General features: G+C 45.0%; 1 protein-coding gene across 1 annotated transcript; it reads left to right on the forward strand.

The window, feature by feature from the left end:
* The first annotated feature begins 1,070 nt into the window (after positions 1 to 1,070).
* Tnfsf4 (TNF superfamily member 4) lies at positions 1,071 to 16,902 on the forward strand. Its single transcript, XM_077802957.1, has 3 exons — positions 1,071 to 1,223; positions 15,776 to 15,908; positions 16,399 to 16,902. Exons 1-3 carry the CDS (start codon positions 1,071 to 1,073, stop codon positions 16,749 to 16,751), a joined length of 639 nt encoding a protein of 212 aa, XP_077659083.1. The 3' UTR covers positions 16,752 to 16,902.
* The last annotated feature ends 281 nt before the right edge of the window (positions 16,903 to 17,183 follow it).

The raw sequence follows: 17,183 nt of genomic DNA on the forward strand, positions 1-17,183 counted from the left end.
ATCCCTGAGTTGTCCAGTACAGCATTGGGCCCAAATTACATACTCAGCAAATATTTACCAATATGACATAATTTTACTGCTTATTTCATTTCACTGTTTATTTTAGCGATAAAGGCTAAGAGGAGTCTATTGCTAGGATATTTTTACTTTCCAAGTTCTGAGTCTAGCCATAGCCTAAAAAAATGAAATAAGCTTGAAGAGTAATTTGAATCTATACTTTTGTTCCCTCCTGCAAAAATGACATATGGGAAATACAAAGTGGAGGGAGGGAAAAAACCCAGGATATGCTTCTGCTTCTTTTCTGGTATGCAAAAAATTAACTGTGTCTATTGAATTTGCCTGAAAGGACATAGTAAGAAAAAAATGACACCACATAGATGCTCAATAAATACTGACTTCTTTATTTTAATGTATTGGCCTACTTAACTGAAGGGTTTTACTCCTTTATTTCTATATGATCTACCTTCCTATTTTCTTTGTTGTCTTTTTCATTTCAAGAATGTTCTGTGGGTGCTTTTTCTCTGAATCCCTAAAATGGGCTCCTTGTTCTGTTACATAATAGAGAGAAGTATCTTAGCCTGACATTTTCCTTGAGTCTTTCATATGATTTAAGGCACCTTGAGGAAGGGATCTGTGAGCTCCTGTATCAACGGACGATGATCTTGATCTTTATCAAGTGACCCACACATTGGTAACTAGTGCAATGAGAAATTAAGAAAATAGCACACTTCTGTGACTGTCATCTCACAGTCACTCAAATCAGAACTGGAATGCCACAAAAACAACTCCCTGTTAGCCCTGAGGAAAAAAAAAAAAAAGAAAGAAAGTAAAGGGGAAATTCAGATTAGTCACAAAGAAGTTCCCCCGCCTGCTTGCAAAGTTGCAAAGTTAAAACTGAGTGAGTCCGCTCTGCTCTTTCAATCGCCTTTCCTCTCTGGCCCCGGGACCGGGGTCTCCTTCTGGGTGAGAGCTTTCTGTGGCCTTCTTCTCCTCCCTTGTGGGGAAGGTTCCCGTCTTCCCCCAGTTCCTCTGGGCCACGTCTGCATCCTCCCTGCTTCCAGATTGTGGAGATGGAAGGGGTTCAACCCCTGGATGAGAGTGTAGGAAACACACTCCGGTCAAGATGCCAGAGGAACAAGCTCTTGCTGGTGGCCTTGGTGGCCCAGGGGCTGGGGCTGTTCCTGTGCCTCACCCTCATCTGCCTGTACCGCTCTGCTCCTCAGGTAAGATGCACCACCTGGCGTTTCCCCCTTGGGCTCTGCTGGTGGCGGCTGCAGTGGCAGCGGTTACTGATGCCAAAACTGTTGTGTCCCCTCACCACCAAGTGGTCGTCAGGTGTGGTCAGACACCCCCGTCTCTCCTTTCCTTCCTTCCTTCCTTTTAGCGGTGGCAGGGCTAGGGCACAGTGGAGATGGGGCAGAGGCACCACTTCTAGGTTTTTTCCTTTCTCTGCAGGGCAAGGATCCTAGTCTTCCTGCATGAGCTGTCACTTTGAAGCTGAGTCACTGATCTCCACACTTGGTTTATCCATCCTGATAAAAATGTGTCTGATGAGGGAATTGATGTAAAAAGAAAGAAGAAAGAGACCAGTTCTACTTTTCTATCATAGTCATAGATTCTGCAGGCACTCAAACGGTTTGCTTTTTAAAACAGGCTGAAGGTTTCCAGATTAAGTTCTTTCAAACAGCTGACCTTGCATTTTAAGGGCAGCAATGCATGCATGCATGTGTGTTTGCCTGTATGCCCACACATTCATCCCAAAGATTGGATCCAGTGTTGTTCCTCCCAGTCTGTCTCTGCCCGTCTACCTACGCTATGCAGAGACATGGCTTCTCTTTTCCCACTTGGTGGAGCACATCATGCAGTGGGGGTCCTCAGCATCCTCCTCACTTGACACCTTCTTCCATTTCCCCCGCTCTTTACTCTCCTTCCATGCTCCCCTTGGGTCACATCATTTTTTTTCTTACTTATTTATTCAGATATACAAATATTATTAGGTCTTTAAGAGTGTTCTTCATGGCAGGTGTGAAGCCTAGAGTCTCCCCAGCTTCCTCTCTGGGGCTGGTCTGACAATTCTTATTTCCCTGGATAGTTGCTTTGGGTGGTGAAAGTCTTCCCGGTGAAGGGCAGGCAATAGGAATCTTTTCTTATTTATTTGGCTTATTAGTGCATTATAGTCATATGTGACAGTGAGGGACCTGCATATTGATGGCCATGTCAGAGAATGGCTGCCACATTAAAGCAGGACGAGCAGTCCCAGTAAATGCCCGGGCTTGTCTCTGCCCACAGGAAACGGGGATTTTCAGTGGTCGGTGGGAGCATGTGAGTTGATGACTGCTGAACCTCGGAGAGGGCTCGTGACTTCAAATTCTAGAACTGTGGCTGGTGTGACAGAGCCAGCACACCTGTTCTCCCCCCACCCCCACCCCACATTCACTTCTCCCTCTGTGCACAGCCCTCGGGGTGAAATTAAAGTAGGTGCTTTGGGGAGAGAGTGTGTCCATGGCAGGGCACCCAAGACACAGACCGGAATTGGGCTCTTCAGAGAAGAAAGCAAACAGGGTAGCTAAAAATAGAACCGCTGAGTGCATTCACCAGGTCTGGGAGCCCCGAGTGCTTTTTAAACCACCGCAGAGCTGTGTGTTTCCTTACTCTGTGGCATGGTGAAGACAGAACGTGTGGCCCAGGCAAGGCTGGCCAGTTGTACCAGGGCTCTGGGCAGGGGACATCAAGGTGAAGCACACATGTCTAGCCTGCTGGGTCTGGGGCCACCTGGAACTGTCAGCACCCTGGGAACCCTGAGAAGAAGGGAGGCCCTTTTTACAAGCCACTCAGCAGCTCTGGGTCAGAACTGGGAAGCAGACTGACAGCTGGTTTCCAGGCCACTGGGTCTCAGGTGAGCAGCTCTGTGAGAGAAGTAGCTCCCGTAGTTCTGGGGTAGAAATGGAAGCAACTACGTAGGTGGTATGAGTGGTTTGCTCAAGAAACAGGATCCCATATATATTTTGGATAGAGATTTTTTTTTTACCCTTTTTTTTCGCTCAGATATTTGAAATTCTTCAGGTAACATTGACTTAAATTTCTTTTTCCATTTTTCTAGCTAGACTGTTTTAGTTAATGTGATTTATTTTTATTTTATTTTTTTAAAACTGTTAAAGGACCTGGAACAGCACATGGGTTCTTACATTTAATCTCATATACGTCAGCATGGGGAGGAGAGCGTAGACAGGTTGTGTGGGTTTTGCCTGGAACTTGTTGGAATAGTATTGGTGGCAGCAGCAATGGCTGCTGTGGGGGGGGGGGGGAAGGGGGAGGGGAGAGAGAGAGAGAGAGAGAGAGAGAGAGAGAGAGAGAGAGAGAGAGAGAGAGAGAGTTGTAGAGTAGCCCTAAGAAAAGTGTTACAGACTGATAACCTTTTAAAACCCCACATGGATGTCTGGCCTTCTGGCTGGGAGCCGGGTAGGTGGTGGTGGGATGCAGACCACACCTCTCTTTCCTGAGACACACTGCTCCAGGGGTGTGCCGTGTGTATTGGAGGCCAACTGAGGCTGCAATGCTCCTCATTCACCCAGTTAAACTGAATCTCTTCTTCAATTGCAGGAGAAAAATATTTGGAAAACAATTGTACTTTCCCCCTGATTTCTTATATTTGATTTTTAGCCTTAGAAAATCATTGCCTACATGCATGGCTCTGTAGAAATACAGACACAGCTTCTAACTCCACTTGGCAGTCACCCTCCCCTTCAATCAACTTTATTTATCGATCTGTTTCTCATCTCTGGGTTAAATTTTATTACACACATGAAAAGCAGAACTTGTTGTTTTTGAGATGCCGGAACAAAGATCCCTCTTGCCTTACCCACTCCTCACAGCTCACTTCCCTTTTGGGGCCTTGATCTTCTCACCTGTAGCAGAGGAAGTAGGGCTGGAAGATCAGTAAGACCTCTGTCAGCTCAATATCCTGGGTATGTTGATGACATTCATAGAATGGGCCTGAGAATTTGAGAAATACAAAGCCTGAATTAACAGATTTTTGTGTCTGAGCTTAGAGATTTCCTAGCTCTTAGGAAGGGACTGGGGAAAATAAAATCACACTTTTCTACACTTAATTTATATTCCCTGTACTTATCTAAATAGTCTATTCTGAGTTAGCTAAATACCTGGTTTAGAAAGAAGAAATAAGGGAAGGCCCTAGAGGAAGACCCACAAGTTATAAAACTGAATGCTCTGTCACCAAAACAAGCACACGTCGGCGACCACACTGGGGCTGCCACTTAACGGTCAGGCTTCTGGTCTTACCTGGAACTTCAGCTGGGGTCCGGGCAGACAAAAAGCTGGCCTATGAGAAGCTTTGGAAATTTTGTCTGAGTGTTCCAGGGATGATGTAGCTTGCCTCTTCAAATATTTGCCACTTTTCAAAGTTCATTTCAAGTGCAGGTACATTTAGTTATAATTCCTTAGCAAATTCCACTGTCAAAGGTTGGCAGTCTTATCATTTGTTTCTGCTGGAGAAACAGAAGCAGAGGTTCTTGAACGTAAGTCAGACAGTTCTGAATCAGTCAGAGTCAGAATTAAAATTCACAGTTTCTTAATGAAGTTTCAGGCTATAACTTCCACCTTTCTTTGTATCATTTAAGAAGAGAAAGAAGAATTTCCCTTAAAAACCGTGTCTCAGATTAGCTCAGTTTAAATAGCTGCATGTAATCTAACATTTTTTTTTTTTAGAAATCCTTTTTTTTAGGACAGACATGTAAATGAAATAATTTTGAATGTAAATTTAATTTGCTCTTCATAAGCAGCTCTTTGAGAATTAAAAAAAAAAAACAAAAAACAAAAAACAAAACCAGAAGTGGTAAGCTGATTCATCTTAAAGTATTTTGAGATTCCTAAGGGAGGTATTAATGAAAAGGCACAAAATCATTAGCTATTTGAGCAGGTATTAGACATAGTCTATTTACAGATAAAACAAACAAACAGAAACAAACAAAAAACCCCAGAAACCCAGAGAGGGTAGGTGAATTGCTCATGATCACTAAACTAGTTAATTAACCCAAACTCCTCACTCCTGTGCTAGGTTCCTCCTATTATTATTTAAGGTACCTTTTCTCACACTCATCCCACCAACTGTTCACTTGCACCAGGTGCTGTTTGAGGCTTTGGAGACAAACTCATCGGAGAAGGTTTTTGAACTCTTTGACCGGATAGTTAAGATTCAAGTTGGGGTCAAGAGTGTCAGACATCTGGAGACATACTCAAGGGACAACAGGAAGAATAGAGGAGGGAGGAGGGACCCACCCAGGAACACTGTGGGTGGAGGATGCTTCCGCTGATGTTGGAAGGAGGAGCAGAAGTCCGCAGGTGAGAGGCACAGGGTGGGCAGGCAGGAGGCTGCAGGCTTTCTAGGCAGGAGCAGCAAGTTGCTGAGAATGGCCTACCCATTCGGAATCTCGTGAATCGCCCTAAGTGAATGCACTTTATTCTCTTTTATGCCAAAGAAAATGTAGGAACAATTAGGAAAATCCTTGCTTCTCCAAATTTTGCTTCTTTCATGTGGTCCACTTACTGGCAAATATAGAAAGTGAGTCTGATGTCTTCTGGCACTAGGGGGCACCCCAGTAAAACGAACCATCCTGCGCATTGGGGCCGGCCTGCCTTCTCCTAGAATTGAGACGAAAGCTGTTTTCTCAGGAAGTCAGGTGCTCATCTGTGTCGAGGAGGGTGAACAGCTCCAGGGGGACTAGGAGTGTTCACTGTTTACAAGGTGATGGTATTTTCTAAAATTTAGATGTTCTGACCCAGTACTCAAAACAGGATGGAATCATCTGGATGGGGATTATGCTGGGGAGTGTCACAGGGGGACACACCACAGAGGAGAATTGGGAAGTGAGCAAAGAGGCTCCTGGTTCTGATCTAGGGATGTCATCTTCCTCTTCTCTGCTTTGACCTCACCCCTGGCTACTGGTACCGAGCAGACCCACCCTGCCACGGGGCGGCCCCTGTCCTTCCAGTTCTGTTTCTGTTCACTGCCTTGTGCCCTTCGCTGTCAGAGGGCCTGCAGCTTCCCCCCATTCGGGGACTCTTCATTTATGGAAAATGACCATTCATCCTTTGGAGTGTGTGGTTACAGTGTTGTTATTACTGTTCCATGAGAGACAGAAAAACAAGAGGACCCAAACCTGAGTTGGGAAGGGGCAAGGTTATTTCCCCACAGTCACAGATGAAGCTCAGGGTAGAGCTGGACTGAAACTGAACTCTCCGCCATCCCTTGCCTTCTATTCTGTTTGTAGTTCCCCGTGCTTTTGAGAGCCACATCTTTTCAAATGAAGAGACTAAAACACTGTCTTATGTAAAAATACAAAACACCTCAGATTTTAGGGAGAGTCATGGAGTGTAACAGAGTACACTGGACCAGGAACCAGAAGACTCTGGTTCATTCCAGACTTTTAGCTTTGAGTCCCTGGGTAAAGTCCCTAACACCAACCAGTTTAATGATTTCCAGCCCTGGAATGTGGCTGCTGTGAGCTTTGGGAATGCCAAGGTGGTCATCACGGTCCTCATGCTGGGGTTATGAGGTTCAGTGACTGGTTGAAAGTGGTCCAGAGATCTAAAATCACATACTTGGAGCACCCGGGCCTGGCAGATTCCGTTACCCTTCACTTTAATATTTCCTGCAATTCTCCAAGGACTTGGCTGCCAAATCCAGCAGAAAATTGTATTTACAAGAGACATGTGATCTGGTTCACAGTACTAGAAACACTAAGGATATGGTTGGCATAACTAAAAAATTTTTTTTTCAGTAGAAGTTTCATTCGGAAATGCACGGTAGGTGTGTTGAGTTGTACAGATTTATCTAGCTCTGGTGACATACAAGCACTATTTAAGAAAACATGCTGGCTAACAGAAAGAGTCCCTCTTTAATTCTTCCCTTGCTGATTTAATAAGAACCTGAGGATGGGAAACCTTTGGTCCTTAAATACTGTATCTTATAGGTGCCAACTGAGGGCTGCTGGGAGCTTAAGTGACGTGTGCTTGGCACTGGGCTTCCCTGCAGGCAGCCGGAGTCAGAGCCTAGAAAGCCAATGAAGCCGGTGAAGATCAGGAGGGCCTGACAATGATGTTACAAAAGGTTGTAAAGAGACACTTAAAAAGTCACCAAATAAATCTTAAAACCCTTGTTGAGTTATAAATTGTAAAATGTCTTTTATTATTTAGTAATAATGAATTATGTGCGTTGAGTGCTTAACGATCTTAGTTTCCAAGCCCCTACTGGCATTAATCTGGCCCTTGTTCTGGCCTAAAGAGGGCTGGCTCTCACAGCTCTTCTGGGGTGGGGCCTGGAGGCTGAGCACTCCTTGCAGTGACAGCTACTCATGTTGGCAGAGCTTTTCCTACTTCTGTCCTCACTTCTTTATTTTGACGGTGGAGGAAGAGAGGACAGATGTTTGTTTGCTGTCTTATGCTGGGGAAGCTTGAGGCATAGAGACTTGACTAGGTTTACACAGACAGGGTCAGGGTTAGAAATGAAGGCCAGGTCTAAACTCCTTGATCATGACTCCATAACTCTGACCTTTAAGGATGTTGGTTGGCTCTTTTAAAGATTCATTTTCTTTAAATAAATAAACAAATAAATAAATTCTTTTTTTTTCCTGACATTGTAGCTTTTGAAGAAAAATAGAGGATTTATGCAATATCACAAAAGGAAAAAAGACTCTTTTTAAATAGGGATTTAAAAGTACTTACACAAATGTCAGTAACATGATTAATGAAGCTTCAACAATTCCATAAACCTTATAGCATATTTTTATAAAATGATTGAAGTGTGCCCAGGTTTGCTTTCATCTTTTTCTTTCTTAAAAACAGTAAGGGGATTGTATTATGCGGTCTCTACTTACTTAACGGGGTAGAATGATTATTACATTGTATCCAAATACCTACTCAACCATGCAGTGATTTCCTATGGCTTCTGTAAGAATCATCACAGTGTGTGGGACTTCACACAGTAGCTCTCTCATAGCATGGGAGGGTAGAAATCTAAATCCAAGTGTCGGAAGGGCCATGCCCCCTCACTGCCCTGGGGAAGAACCTTCCTTGCTTTGTCCCAGCCTCTGTTCTTTGACTTGCAGCTGCCGCACCCTAAGCTCTACTCCGTCCTCCATGTATTTCTCCCCTGTGTGGACCCTGTGTGTCCGCTCCTCTTCTCTTAGCGGTACTAGTCAGGTTGGACTTAGGATCCACCCTGACTCCCAACCTCATGTTTCAATCAGCTTTTTTTGCTGCTGTAACCAAAAGACCTGACAAGAACAATTAGCAGAGGAAGAGGTTTTGGGGGGACTTATGATTTTAAAGGTCTCAGTCCATAGATGGCCAACTCCATTGCTCTTGGCCTGCCTGAGGTGAGGCAGAACATCATGGCAGAAGAGTGTGGTGAAGGAAAGAAGCTCGGGACTTGATAATGAGGAAGCAGAGAGGCTGTTCCACTCACCAGAGACCAAATACGTACCCCAAAGTCATGCTCCCAATGACCTGCCTCCTCCAGCAAACCCCACCTGCCCGCAGTTACCGCTCAGTCAATCCTCCTCAGGGGACTCAGGTTACGGCTTTCATGTCCCGATCATTTCACCTCCACACCTTCTTGCATTGTCTCACACATGAGCTTTGGGGATATATCTAATTCCTAAACCATAACATTGACTAATTACATTCATAAATATTCTATTTTCAAATAAGGTCACATTCTGAATTCTAGGTGGACCTGAATTCTGGGGACACTAGCCCACTGAAAGTCATTCATTCATGTACTTCTTCAACAAAGTTTGGATCATCAGGCACTGAGAACACAGAGGGGACGCTAGATGGGGTCATCTTGTCCTGCCAGAGTTTGTACCTTTGGGGGAAAAGAAGGCAGTTAAATAAGCAGGAGGAGGAGTGGGGATAAGCGCTGGCAGGCAAGTAGGGTAGAGTTCTTCAGTGACAAGTCTCATCCAAGCTCCTGCCAGCTCCAACACCCAGTTTCTCCACTGCAGGTCTGTGAGCACCCTTCCTCTGGCCCTCGGCCTTGGGCTTCTCTTCCCTTAATTACTGGAGAGCTTTAGCTTGAAATGCCGTGGCCATCCTTGCCACCACCCTCTCATCCCGCAGCTCTGCTGTGATAACTCTGCTAGCCACCGTCTTGATCTATGTCAGAGCCTGCCTGGGGGCCACGTGCTTCACTGCACACACCCCTAGGCATGACCTCCATGTTCTGCAGCTGTCCCAGGAGCCACCTGGGAGGAGGGCCTGCGGTGCGTGTCATGCAGAGGTCGGTTGTGTTGAAGAGATCTTCTGTTCAGTCTCTTGAGATTTATCTTTTTAATATGGGATTTGCCTAATTTCTGAGTTGGAAATGTCCTTGGGTACTTTATTCAACTGGAGAGTGGACACTGGATGGGGATGTTGGAACTGAGCAGGGAAGGTACTAGTTCTAGGTCACCAACAGAACGCAGGACTCCCTCCTGTCAGCCCAATGCCCCGTCCGCCCTCAGAACTTGCCTTCTTCTTTTTTTTTTTTTTTAAGAGAGAGAGAGAGAGAGAGAGAGAGAGAGAGAGAGAGAGAGAGAGAGAGAATTTTTTAATATTTATTTTTTAGTTTTCGGTGGACACATCTTTATTTTATTTTATGTGTTACTGAGATTCGAACCTAGAGCCTCACACATGCTAGGCGAGCACGCAACCGCTTGAGCCACATCCCCAGCCCAAGCTTGCCTTCTTAAGGTGATAATTTCTCCTTTCATAGTGCAATGAGATGGGGAATGAGTGATCTCAAGTAGAAAGGTATTGACTATAATAACTCTGCTCCCCCCACTTGTACTTGAAGATAAATAGGACAGTTTCAAAAACCCTGCCAGACATTATGTGACCCTGCAGTCCCTGGCTAAATTCCCCTGTGGTCAGCAGATGCTTATTTCCCGAGTGTCATCACTTCTGAAGTGTGGTAGGAGGTGTGCTGATACAGTGGGCACACTGGAAACCTGCCCTTCATTTCCTAGACACTAAGCTGGTGTGAGCCTTGGTCCATGAGGTGAGGAAGGGAGGCTCAGGAATGTTTTGGTGAACTTCAGGGCTTCCCTGGTCAAGGTGGAGTGGGAAACTCAGGTATAAGAAAATCTCCCCTTGGAGGACATAAAGAGGTAATGTATTAGGTCAATCACATAATTTTGCAGAGATTTATGTTCCAAGGATGTCTTTGAATGATTTTGATATTTATCAGAATATCTGCTCTCACTCTTGGGAACTATCATTTGCCAAGTATCAGGGATAATGAAACCATGGTTCATGTTCCCTGAGAGAGGAGGAATGTCTCTCTGAGGGGAGACACATGCAGCTATTACTCAAGACTTGACAGAAAGAGGGAAATGGTGGGAGCAGGTTATGAGTATGTCACCCAACCTGTCTGTGTGCGTGGGGGGGGGGCAAAGGTGGAGGTTAAAGGTGAAGCTGCAGGGAAAGGTGCCAGCAGTGATGGTCAGGGGTAGGCGTGGAGACAGGTGGCTTTGGATGGCCATTAACATGGCTTCTCTCTGGGCTTATTACATCCCAGTAAACTGTTGGTTCAGCAAGGTTTTCAAAGCCACATATCTTTGTCTCTAAAAGTGTAACTTTGGGGATAGTTTTACTTGAATATGGAAGACTCCTTGATCAAAGAACTTCTATTCCTTTCTCTGGGTGGGGTTCTGAACTTCCTCCATCCAAAGTGGGAGCCGTCCTTTGTTACAGGCTGTTTTGTGGAGTGTCCACTACATCCACCAGGATGGGAGTCTATGCTCTCATCCTGGTGAGAGTGGAAAGTTCTACTTTCCTCTTTGGAGGGACCTTGAGACATATCTGCAAGCCTGTGGGGTAGTGTTTTTATGACCTCTCAGGTCTCTTCTGATTAAACACAAAGCCCAAGGAGAGGGTAGGAACTGGTCCATCCCAGGGGAGGTGGTGGGGTGGGGTGAGGAGCCACTGTTTCCTCCACTGTCCTCTGCTGACTCACACCTCAACCCCTCTCCCCCAGGATATTGACTTGGTGGCCTGGTAACAGGGTGAAGCAGAGCCCACTTCCTGGTTTCATATTTGATGGCATCCCTCTACCAGACAAATGACAAATGAGTATAAGATCGACAGCCCCAAGCCACATCCTAGTGAGTCAGACTTGGAGGCTCACACTCTCAAAGATGAGCTCTTTAAACAAATTATCACTTTCTTGTGAATAGAGTAGAGGCTGCTAGATAAATACCGACACCAGACTCTTCCATCTAGCTTCTCGGACAGCCCAGCACTCACAGGATGAAGAGCCAGGAAGGGTCTACTTGTGACTCTTCTCTCACCAGCTTACAGTCGTTTACACTTTTCATGAGCTTGCTGCCCCTTGCCAGGACAGTAATGCCTAATCAGAGCCCAAGTCATGATTTTGCTAACCTCAACTATACAGAGAAAGCTGGGATTGGTTGAGGAACACTTCTGGGTATTCTGAAATAACAGGTGACATTTCTTAACTCCTTACAATATTCCATGCCAGGTGCTGGGCATTCACATATTTGAAGCTCATTTAATCTTCATGACAATCTTCTGAGACAGTGGATCTTTACTGTTTCTATTTGCAGATGAAGAAAGTAAATATCGGCAAGGTAAATGCAGTTTTCCCCAGGTCACACAGCTAAATATGTTCAGAAGGAGAGATGAAACTTTTACTGGGTAGTGATACTATAAGTCAATAGAGTGATTTTTTTTCTTTAACATTAGGGTCCACTCTTGGGGTTGTGCGTATTCTGGGAGTTTGGGTATATGACATATACCCATCATTATAGTTTCATACAGAATGAAATCTGCCCTAAAAAATCTCTATGCTCTATCCATTTGTGCCTCCCTAGCTCCTAACCCTGGGAAACCAGGGATCTTTTAGTTTCCATAGTTTTGTGTTTTCCAGAATGGCACATCCTTGGAATCATACAGTATACAGCCTTCTCAGATTGGCTTCTTTCACACAGTGATACAGATTTAAGATTCCTCCATGTCTTTCATGGCCTGAAAGCTCATTTCTTTCTAGTGCTGAAAATAACATTTCTTTCTCTGACTGTTCCAGTTTATCCATTCACTTATTTTTTAAAAAAATTTTTAAAGCTGTAGATGGACACAATGATTTTATTTTGTTTATTTATTTTTATGTGGTGCTGAGGATCCAACCCAGTGCCTCATGGATACTAGGCAAGCACTCTACCACTGAGCTACAACGTCAGCCCTATCCATTCACTTCCTGAAGGATATCTGGCTATATCCAAGTTTTGACAGTTATGAACAAAGCTTCTATAAACATCTGTATGAATAAGGTGATTTTAAATACTTGGTATGGGAGTACAGATACCAAAAAACAAGGATTTGATGTAGGTCTGCAGGTGTTAGATTTTGATGAGCAGAGATAGGTGAAAGGATTGTTTTGGAAGAGGGAACAACATAGCAAGTATTTTTTCAATGTTTATCATGAGCCAGGAAATCTGCTGGATATAAGTTATTCTATTTAAACCTAACAGTGATCTCCTAGAACATTCCCGTAATGGCATGATGACTTCTTTTCCCATACGTGAAAGCCAATGCTAAGAAATGGTGTATATCTTTTCCAAATTTCAAAGCTAGAGAAGTCATAATTGAAGTGAATTTGACTCTACTGCATACACTCTTTGTCCTACTCCACTGGGCTCTCTATCCAAGGGCAAGGAGATCAGAGTGACTCAGTGGCTTGATCATAAGACACAGAAAGCTCATAAGACAAGGAGACTGGAGCCAGGCTGCAGAGGGCGCCGACTCGGGCAGTGTGTGGTGACTATGGGTAGTGGGACCACCAGTGTGTGCAGGTCACAGAGGGAGATGGAGGATGTGCAGGGAGGAAGGGGAGGGGGCTCCTTTTTCTACCTTACAACTTGTCTGAACTGTTGGTTTTGATGCTTGCTAGAGACTTCTGAGAATATGCAAATGGCTACCCCTTGGTGACCTCAGGAGAGGGAACAGGATGTCTGAGTCTGGAGTTCCAGTAGATCAACCCAAGGGGGGCAGTCACATGCGCTTCCCTCGCGGCCTCTTCAGCTTCTCAGTCCCCGAGGATGCCCTCTTGGTCACTAGCACCGAGTAACATCAGGGCACTTCAAACAGTTGGGAAATTTCTTTGGTTTTCGAGAACCTTTAGGAGACTTTTGCAATGTCCATTTAAAAAAAAATCACAAGGGCTTTGAGATTAGACAGCTTGGAGTAAATTTGTGAATGAGGAAGTTTTATGTTTTTTAAAATTCAAATTGACATAGAATTGCAACTTTTAAAATCATGGGAACTGAGTGGTGCCCACAATCTTCTAGTGATCTTTAAAGATGACAAACTGACACCTATAAGCCTTATAAAACTAGCCTAGAATGACCCAGAACCTGCTCTGAACCCAGGTGCTGCACGCTGAGCCTCATGTTCCTTGTGTCACAGGCCACTTCTGACCCTAACACATGGCCATGCAGCTGGCACACACTAGGCAGAGAGCAGCGGGGACGTTTATTTACCCAGGGAGCACTGTGTGGGCACAAGGGAGTCACAACAGCACACAGAGGGGAGGGAGCCAAAGACTCCCACTTCCACCAGGTCAGCCGCTCTCTCCACAGCTCAGTATTGAACGAAAACTGGTGCCGAGGCCCAGCCCCTCCTCCCTGTGTGCCTGTTGGTCTCAGCTGGGGGAGGCTTGTGATGGTACTTACAGGGAAGTTCCTCATCTGTTCGGGGAGTCCCCACTGGAGTCCTCTTAGTCTGCCAGGAGAGTGGGGAGCAGGGATTCCACTGCCCAGGGCATGAGAGCAAATGTCTCTCACACCTTCCATCAGGACACCCTGCCAGAAACAACCTTGTGGGAAGAGCTGCTGTCTTGGCAGGACAACAGGCCTTCTTTTTCCTCTTCTAGTAGGAAATACAACCATACGCTACGAAATTTAGGAAGGAAAATAAAGTAGACCAGGAAGAGCAAGGGTCCCTACTACCCCTGGCCTCAGGCCTCCAGCTCCCTTCTCCAGAGGGAACATTGGCCACCAGTTTCTCCTACATTTTTCCAGATTCCTTCAATGCCCATAGAAGTGATATTCCTTTTCCGTCGCACATGGCACTATACTTCCTGTATGATTCTGTCCTTTGACAATTTCACTTAATAGACTTTTGATTTGCTCCCTATTGAGCTTTTGCTTTTTAACCACCAAATGACTGTGGATGTTCACTCCATCTACCAAGCTTCCTCTTCTCATGGTTCCGCTTGTTTTCTTGCTACTGAGGGTGGTTATGGTTCACATTAGGTTTTTCACTCTGTTGAAGAAAAGGAAAAGATGCAATGTTTAAAAAAATAAAAGCTATATTTAATTCTATTGAACTCTAAAGGATTAAAATAGATTTTATTGCCTGTGTCCCCTGCAAACATGATGTGCTGATTCCTGTGTTATAGTGGAAGAAAAGCACACAAGAAGTTTCCAGAACTTGCTCCCAGCAGGTTCTGGGAATCTGTGGTCATGGTGGACTGATTGGTCACAGACTTCTCCATGAGGGCTCTCTATGAATGGGTTTCTTAACAAGAGAACTAGTAAGTGTACTGTCATCTAAAAGGGGAAGTTGGGGCCCCAGTGAGCCAAAACAGTGCACCAAAGAGGAGCTTGGCAGAAAGGAGAACAGACCTCAAATGCTGGCATGAAAGCGCAGAGTAATCCTGACTTGTCTTAAGAAATGCTATAGAAAAGCAAGAGACAGGCAGAAAATCCAACTCTAACCCTCACAGAAAAAACCGAGTCTTTGTTAAGCCTTTCCCTCCACAGGCTCCTGGGTTTCTATTTCGTTGGCTCTGATGCCTTTTTCATCCCCCTAAAATATATCCTTTTTCATCCCTTAGGTGCAGTATCCTTCAATTCAAAGTATTAGAATACAATTTAATGGTAAGTATTGTCAAAAGTTTAACTGATCCATATTTTTGAAAGGATCTTCTCTTTAGCCTCTTAATTTCCTCACAAGATCTATCCTTTTCCTTGGGGAAGTGTGACATCCCAGGATTGTTGGGACCTGAATATGATTTTCATTAGGGACACAGAGGTGCATAAGAAGCAGGGAGGAGTGGTTGGCCACCACATCCGTACTTGTCTCTGTACTTCACCGGCCTCACTTTATCCTCCAGGGACCCTTGAGGGTGAATAATTCTCATGCTTCAGCTAAGGACACAAAGGCTTTACCTTTTACAAGTCTGTCTGACCTTAGGACACATCACTTGCTGGCTCTATTCTGGGACAAGATTTTACCTTAATGAGAGTTGGGGAAGGCCCTGATATGAAGAAAAGGTGATATTTTGACTATCAGGAGAGCACCATGATTACAGTCAACCCCCACTGGTTTCTATATTAATTCATTGGCTTGTCAAGCTCTCTGAGGCTGAAGGGAAGTACCTTTTGCTCTCTATAAGTGGTGTTTATTTCAATTCAAAGTATGCCCCTTGGGACTGATATAAGGCAAGAATTACCAAATTGTGGCCAGCAGTGGAGACGTTTTTTCCCATCTCTAAAGAACATCCTCCAGAATAGGTGTCCACGATGTAGTTGCCTGGCCATTCATCATGCTGTTGGGCTGACGGGGAATAAAACAAATTTAGGCTTTTTAGTTTCCACTTAGAATTGCCCCATACACAAACTACCAAAGCTTCTCCTGCTCCTATTCCTTCTCCTTCTCCTCCTTTTCTTTCTTGTATGGCAACAACTCTTCCCAGGTCACCTTCCAGGAAGAATTAGCAATAGGAGGGGGCAGGGAGAAGCAAGTCGGAGTCCTGGAGCTCTTCAACCTGCACTGGCTTCCTGTGCTTAGCTGCAGACTAGCCTCACTGGCTGCTGGCAAAGCCAGGGGTAAATGCTGTCAGTAAGTCTGATGCCCACAGGCAGTGGGGAGAGGCTAGGGAACTATTAAAGCAATTGCTTTGAGTGAAGCTAGGAAGAGGTGTGCAGGACCAAGGCAAGGGGCACCACTGCCACTCTGTGCTATAGTCTGTCCCCTGAGCAAGCAAGGAAGGACTGAAGCTGCCAACTCCATGCAGTTTTGAAAAATCTGGGAAACCTCAAAGCCACCTTTTCTGCAGTAGGTCAGCCACGACAATTTCTATAATCCTCAACTCAGGAATCCCAGCCCCATCTGAGACTCTCTCTGCAACTGGGATTAGCTCTGCCTCTACTTGCATTCCACAGGGGAAGGGGATTCCAACCCATGGGTAGAAACACAGTGCTTGCTTCCACTCTTTAAAAATATCTGTCCTCCTTCACTTTCTCTTCACTTGATATTAGTTGTATTGGAAGGTTGTTGCCTAATGTAGTGCTTCAGTAACTCTATTTTTTATTCTAGCCCTGCCCTTTTCAGGGTGTGAGAAGAAATTTTTCCGCATTATACCGGAAAAGGCTGAGACCATGAAGGTGGAAAACAGCTCAATCATCATCAACTGTGACGGGTTTTATCTCATCTCCCTGAAGGGCTACTTCTCCCAGGAGGTCAACGTCAGCCTTTACTTTCGGAAGGGTCACAATCCAATCTCCATCCAGAGCACCAACAAGAAGGTCAACTTCATCACGGTGGTCTCTTTGGCTTTCAAAGACAAAGTGTACCTGGACCTGAGTGCTCACAATACCTCCTGCCTCCCAGTGAATGGTGGGGAATTGATTCTCATCCACCAAAATCCGGGTGGGTTCTGTGCCCACTGAGGATCTGATGGCCATACCCCAAACCAGGCACCAGCACGAACACCAAGCTGGGGGTGGCAGGACACTGATTCTTCCTTGTGAGTGGAGTTCTTCATGCTCGGCCACACGGGATGTGAGCAGAAGCAGATCCTGCCCTACCCCCTCACTCAGGGATATTTAAAATGTACTGTGTGTACCCCATTCACCTTATTTATCCCTCATCTTCAAATCACCCAACTCATCCCCCACAATTGCCTTCAGCCCACTAGGAACTTTTGTGAAAATGAAAAACCAAATGCTTCTTACAGACAGATCAGTCAGGCAACTGTTTAAATAAACTTTAGTCACTGAAAAAAAGCACTTGGCTACAATTTGCTGGAAATTTGAGATGTGTATGGCATTGTCAAAATGAAGAGGAGCCAAGAGAGGGTTATGATCTGCAAAAAGTGGTGT

Source organism: Urocitellus parryii, chromosome 9, assembly GCF_045843805.1.
Source record: "Urocitellus parryii isolate mUroPar1 chromosome 9, mUroPar1.hap1, whole genome shotgun sequence".
Classification (NCBI taxonomy): Eukaryota; Metazoa; Chordata; class Mammalia; order Rodentia; family Sciuridae; genus Urocitellus; species Urocitellus parryii.